Here is a 7,267-nt window from a genome sequence, read left to right as displayed (position 1 = left end):
AAAATGAAAAAGTGACATTACACTAGGAAATACAAATTATACCGTGTCATGCATCTCTACATTTTTAGATAATAACATGCATGTTGTGTCATTAAATGGTGCATTTTTTAATTGCTCAATTGATGCTTTGAGGAAAAAATACTGTAAAATACTGTGAACCCTTATTGCAATTTAGAATGCATTTTATATATGTATTTATTTTTCATCATTAATAAATATTACATACATTTCGGCTATATAAATCATATTTATGCTCTTTTCCCCATTTTTTCATTTTTCGATTGATCATTCATTTAAACAAAAACATTTATTGAATTTTTTGCCTATATATTTAGTTGCTTATTTACATCACTTTCATATTTAGATTAGCCTTTGTCACCATCTAACATTATTAACACTAATTATTAACATTTAATCTCAATTTAAATATCTACTTTTCATACAAGTAAAAATAATTTCTACAAAATATGAAACATTTTTTTAAATATCTATCATACGAAAAAGAAAGCCATTAATAATTATTGCTTATCATATCAGCCAGAATTTTATTACTCACGCATCCCCAAACCGAAGAGAGAGAACGCGTGCTCACGAATCCATTTTACTAGCATGTGGGTTGAATGAATAGAGAGAGATACGAGCAGAGGAGGTGAATGAATGAGAGTTGGCTGACTAAAGGGGTTTGTTGTGTCACATCTCATAATTGAACAGGTCTCAAAGGGGCATTCAAGGCCCATTCCACTCATTTCTGTTCCTTTATCCCTCCTTTAAATGCCTCGCTCTCCTGAGAAATTGACTTGTTCGTTTAAGTGATCAAGGTTCTTTTGAATATTGATCGACTTTATCTAGATAAACCCATCAAGACAGAATCCGATTTCATCAGTCAAATACTCCAGCTCACTGTACGAAGCAGACCAAGTGGGATAACATGCAGATTAAACCCACTGGTCTTTAGCCACAAACATCACCCGAGTCTTCATCAACCAAGCGCCGTCAATGAAAAGCAAAAGGCAATTGACGACGAGCCCCTCATCAGCCTCATGGTTCAGCCAAGGCAGAAGCAAAGCATGGCCAGAGTCGCTTGCAACAAGACCATCTGAATGTTAAAGGTCTCTGAAATCCAGCTGAGTTCAAAGTTACTCTATTCAGACACTGCAACGTAAAGGTCTTTCCTTAAGTTGGCAGATGTCAACATTGAAAACTCAGCCCAAGTCTGATTTTCACAGACTAGACTAAATACATAAAAACATCTTCCTGTTGAAAAGAGAGTGGTGGTATAACGATAACAGTTAATGTCTATGCCACATGCTGCAGTCTGTTACATGCTGTAGGCTGCAGGCCCTAAAAATACATGGGAAAACGCTAAATTACAGCTTACACCAAAAGCAAAATCCAACACGAATGAAGGAGAATAAAATGGGAAATGTCAGGATGGACGCGTGTTAAACTACAGCCTGCAGAAGAGAAATGGATGTTTTAAAAAGCTTTATTATTCTACAATAAACTGAAAGGAAAACAGCAGGAATGTGCAAGTTATACTGGCTTTGCCGAACGGTTGTCCATGCTATGCAAAAGCTCCACTTGTCTAGCGTTTTTAATTGTAACACCTGCCAACGTGAATCAAACAAACTGCTTTGATGGTTTTTTCAAGATGTTTGAAGGCTCTCAGCAAGCCTTTTCTGAAAAAAACACTAAAAGACAAATTGAGCCATATCTTAAACATGCCCGCCTCAGTGCCAGGTGCACTATTTCTTATCATAGAGTCTCAGCGGATACTGAGCAGATACTTGGTTCCTTTTCAAAACACACTGCTTGCTTTGGTGCAGAACAGCTGAAAATAATCAAAATGCAGTCACATGACAACATTTGTTTTACTTATTGACCAGATGTGCATTTGAACATATTCCCTACACTGCTATTCGAATGGTCAGGAGGAGAATGCGGGAAAAGTATGAAGTTTCTTTGCCTTAACCCGGCATTGTTCCACAGATCTGTTAACCGTTTCCTTAACTGAGCAGTTCTTGTGAGTTTTAAAAAGGTGCGACTTGATATGGTCATCAGACCACAGGCTTCACACCCGAGACTGCAAACTGTTAACAAACACTTCCTCGTCCCATGATGAACTGGTTTAGTTAAAAAATGCACAGTTCTTTTTGCAGCTGGGTCGAGGTCGGTTCGCTTTCTCGTAGTCTCGTAAGCGTGCCGAGACCACCTCTTTAAGGAGGTATCAACGAGCTTGCTTGGTCTACTTTTGCAACACATCCGGTTACAATTTCTGCATTATCACCTGCCCAAATGAACCGGGGGGGACAGCAATCTCTAGTGTGAACTAAATAAGGTGTGAAAGCATCGTAAACACGTAATCTTCAGCAAATCCCAAAGTGAAAATTCATTTTTAAAATGAAAACATTTAAATTATGGTGGTTTATCTGTAATATATTTACTTGCCGTAGCTTCTAAATCTTACAAGCCAGAATTGTAATGTCAATGCATCCCAAGCAATATTGCTTTTTTAAAAAGCTGAAACCATAAAAGTAATCAAAACAAAGGCTACATTATTTCCAGCCAAATATTGTGATTCCCTCAGAGATATGCATGTATAATATTACAGAAGTTAAATGCATTGCACATAGTACTCTAAATCCACATAATCTTCCCCTCACCTGGTTCTCATCTTGGACGACCCTGTACTGCTCTTTCCAAACGGCGATCTTAGATGCCTCGTCCTTGCGCAGAGCTCGCTCCTTTTTCAGCTCAGGGCTCCAGAAGGTCTTAATGGAGTTCATGGAGGAGCTGAGTTTGCTCTCCTTCACATCCACCTCCTTCCGCAGGAGCTCGTTCTCCCTGAGCACCTCCTTGAGCTGGGCCTGCAGGTCCATGATGGTGTTGTCCCGCGCCTGGCGCAGTGAATGAGGCACAGTGGACGCCAGGGTGGAAGGCATATGGTGGTCTCCGAAAGCAATGGCATCAGTGGGAACGGAGCCGGGGGCCCCGGTGGAGATGTTCGGGCTGGATCCCATGACGGTGGTGCGCACCCCGTAAGGCACCCGTCCTCCCGAGCGGCCCAGCGTCATGGTGCTCTTCGGCAGATCCGGGCCGGACGCCACCACCTCGTTATCGCTCAGGTACATGGGGCCAGACGTGGCGTAGGCAGCATTGAGAGACTGGATGTTCTCCATGGAAAGGGTTTTACTACCTGGACCTCCCGCTCCGGCTCCGCTACCCCCTGTGCTGTTGGTGCGGCGGTGGCCCAGACGGGGCGAGCGAGGGAGACGGGGCGAGCGACCAGGACTCTGGTTGCTCCCGCCGCTGTGGTTGCCCTCCACCTTGCCCACGGATCGGGCACTGCCATACATGGTGGTTTTGACCGGAGAAGGGCAAACGTGAAGAGAAAAGGACGATATGGACTGATAAGATGATTTTTGTAAATCTTGAAGGGTCTACTTTTGGCTTACTGTAAGCATACAAAAATGAAGAGGTTTCATTTTCACTATGTGTTGAAGAGTGGCTGGTTTATCCGTTTAATCGGGTCATGTTATATTCCTGCAACAGAGAAGGAGAGACAGAAAGTTATGGAGAGTTAAAACCATTCCTGTCACATTTTCACTGATCTAGTTGAGTATTCCCTGGCATCTGCTGCCTTGCACTTTTCTCAGAGAGGAAATAATAGGCTAATGAACAGGTCTGGTACACTTTACGCTTTAACCTCCTTCACTGGGCTCTATGTAGGTCACTCACATGCCACACTGTATTTACTTTAGCTCTGTGGCTCCTGTCCAATACCTATACTGCACTCTCAGCTCTACCTCTGCCTCTCTTCATCTTCTCCTCACAGTCCTTTCCTCTGCCTTCTTTATCAGTGGCAACTTGCTTTAACATTTGACAGCCTTCAAATAAATAGTAGCTGAGCTACTGGTATCATGCAAGCTTTTTTTAGGAGTATGAATAACACAACAGTCTGCACGCTACCATTCAAAAGTTGAGTCGCTGAGATTTTTAGTTAGCAAGGATGCTTTAAATGGAACCAAGGTGAGAGTAAAGATATGAAGAGTTCAGATGCAAAAGCTTTTAAAAGCCATCTTGGTCAAAAATTAGATAACAATACTGAGTGAATGCTCTTCATGTTCATCAAGTACTTTCACTTCAAATGTGCTAAATCCCAGACTCAAGCTACCGAGTACTTACATACAAACCTATATAAAGCAGCCAGAAAATAATGCTAATTTAGTATAATGCACTGCATTAATTATGCCATGTAAAGCACCTTATAATGCATAGTATAATCTCATTAATAATTGTGACAACAGTTATAATAACATTAGCCACTTATTGTTATTATGCAATTATTTGGTTTTTATTTACGACAAGATATAATGTGTTACAGTACACATTATGAATAATTAATGATCCTTTATAATGCTTTAAATACATGTCTAACTAAACTTTTTATCTATTAGAATCCGTAAAAAAGGATTAGACCAACTATTTAAACACTGACAATGATTTGATTATAAATATTTCTTGACCAGCAAATGGCTGGAGTAATGGTAAAAATTCAGGTTTGCATCACAGAAAAAAAAAAAAAAAAAAAAAACAGCCATTAAAAATGTAAATATTATTTTACCATATTTCTAATTTTGTTTAAATTAATGTAACCTTGGTAAGCAAAAGTTGAATGGTAGTCAACATAAAACATTTTAAGACCGTTATATTTTCTTAAACACCGATTGTGTAACCTGAAAGAAGAACTGCTTGCTTGATTCGATTCTCATGAGGTTTTCGCAAAGACTGTTGCACCTCATTACTGGCAGATTACTTCAGTGTAGCACCTGGATGTATGTGTAACACCTGCAGTTGAACCATGACAGACATTATGTGCTTCATTACAGACAAAAATTAAATTCTAATAGAAACATTTTCATGACTCTGCTATTGCTTTATTAAATCAATACAAAGCCATTGATGGGGTAAGAAACCAAATCTCTAATCACACATGAACACAGCTACGAGCTTGTTCAAAGAGAAGGATTGTTTATTTGAGGCCGGCCTCAAGCGGCAGCTGCCTTTTGTCTTGTGCATTTACCCCTGATGAAATACTTCATTGTGTCTTGTAAAACACATCTTTGTTTTTTAGCAAAACCGGGTCACATGGGTCTCATACATGATCTTTTCTATAAATGCTATTTTATCACTAAAAGCTAGGCAAAGGGTTGACTGTTCAATCCGTCTGGTTTTTGACTTTTAGATGATAAACCCTAAATATTTGCCACAAATGCAGCTTAAGGGTAATATATTGAGAAGAGGCTGGCAGTGGACATTTGAGCAGTGTTTTGGTCCATCCCAAAAGCCAGGAAAAAGCTCGATGAAGCTGCGATCATGCCCAAGCCAACGTACCCGCACTCTCTCATTAGGAAAGAATCTAACATCAGAGCCACAATGCGTCTCAATGGACAAAATCTACATGAAAATGAACCCAACATGAAGTATGTTGACCGCAGACTCCCTTCAGACTGAAACTGGAAATGGCCCGACAAACACATACGCAAGCATGTTATACAGAACACGATACAAAGAAAAAGAGAATCAAAACAGCTCTGTCTCATGGAGGAACGTTTCAAGTGGTGATAGACTCAAGTAGAGAACGGAGCCGATAAGATGCAGAGAGCGCAGATCTCCTTCCTCTGCTGCTGACGATCGGAAGCCAAATCATTAAAGTAGTGGGCATGTCTAACCCCGTCACATTCCCTCAAGCTGAGACAAGATGTTTTAAATGCCTGCACTTAACGCAGTTATGTAACAGCCTTTTTTATGCCTTAATCATCCCAGTCTATAAAATATATGTAGGCCTAGATGTAAACGTATTTGCACACAATTTCATATATATATATATATATATATATATAAATATATATATATTCAAAATGTATTCAGATATATATATATATATATAGACTATATATATATAAATATATATATATATATATATATATATATATATATATATATATAATATCTTTATATGTATAATATATATATATATATATATATATAAAATCAAAGTACCAATGTAGTAAGCAATAATTAGACATTTGTGAACATTTTCTGCAACATTTTATATGTCAAATATTTTCAGGTTAACAAAGCAATAATTAACATTTGTCAGGTTCTGTGTTATGTTTTGGTTAACGTAATATGTATATGTACAAAGTGTGATTATTTACATAAACATAACGTAACAAATATATGCACGCTACACACATACATTACTTAAACAATGGGCGTGATTAATCGTTTAATTAATCACATTTTCGTTCGCATGTAACATCAATATGGTTACGGAGGGCTAGAAATTGTGAGATGAAAATACAGTAACAAATCAAAACCTCCTAACACGCACAAACACAACAAGCTTCTACAAAACCAAAATATACAAATCTGCAACTGCGTGTTTGCCATTTTAAGTGCTCAAATCAGTAAAGCACAGCATGACAAAAAAAAAAAAAAAAAAAAAAAAAAAATATTATAGATATTTCTTGTGACGAGGGCAAGACAGAAAAGGGCATGCCGCTTCAGCTAAACAGGGCAGATGCAAGGAGATCAGGACAACTAGGCTCTAGAGAGAGTCAATCAGAAATAATGGGAATGTGTCACACGTGTGAGACGCAGGGCAGAGTTAAAACTGGGGTTGGCAGCCGCTTAGGGACCCACCTCTTTTGAATTATCAATGGATATACACGTGTTACCTACTTATTAAGAACACGTTAATTCTGAAATGATTTAAAGTTACAGGCCCAAAAAGCATACTTAAGCTTAAGTTCAATAAAGTAAACTAAGCGTGTGTTTATTACGGGGTGAACTGTTCCTTTAAGAACTCGCTCCTCGCCATCTGGTTCGCCCCGGGCAGGTGGATTACACCTGGGCAGTGGACACAGCAAGAAAAGGTACCCTCCCTCCATTTCTTTCTCTCCCACTCGCTCCTTCCAGCCATATCTCCTTCCATTACAGTGATCTGCTCTGCTCTTCAACAGGGGTTTTCACAATGTAGTGCTGCCTCATGGAACAGTAAGTTTCCATTACATTTGGCCTAAATCCTCACACACAAAAATAGGCCAAAACCAATGTTTACTACGCAATCGCTCGAAGAACTGGAAACTATAGAAGCACTGTACTACCTTGTTATATATTTAGAAAAAGGAATTTATTTACTAAAAAGAATAAATAAAACCTACTCCAAATGCGAAAACTGAACGTTTAAGCTTCTGGAAAG

The 7,267-nt window shown here is 38.9% G+C and overlaps 1 protein-coding gene across 16 annotated transcripts in view; it reads right to left on the bottom strand.

Annotated features, from left to right (window-relative positions):
* Positions 1-7,267, bottom strand: part of erc1b (ELKS/RAB6-interacting/CAST family member 1b) — a 187,244-nt gene that overhangs the window by 174,526 nt on the left and 5,451 nt on the right. For all 16 annotated transcript variants that reach the window (XR_006250571.1, XM_043236260.1, XM_043236258.1 and 13 more), the window contains one exon: positions 2,664-3,543. Coding sequence is in view for 15 of the 16 variants with exons in the window: in XM_043236260.1 (XP_043092195.1) it covers positions 2,664-3,356 (693 nt within the window). In the remaining variant the exon portion in view is untranslated. The remainder of the gene's footprint in view (positions 1-2,663; positions 3,544-7,267) is intronic.

This window comes from Puntigrus tetrazona, chromosome 4 (assembly GCF_018831695.1).
Source record: "Puntigrus tetrazona isolate hp1 chromosome 4, ASM1883169v1, whole genome shotgun sequence".
NCBI lineage: Eukaryota > Metazoa > Chordata > Actinopteri > Cypriniformes > Cyprinidae > Puntigrus > Puntigrus tetrazona.
The sequence above is the reverse complement of the archived record's forward strand: the minus strand, read 5'-3'. Positions and strand labels throughout refer to the sequence as shown.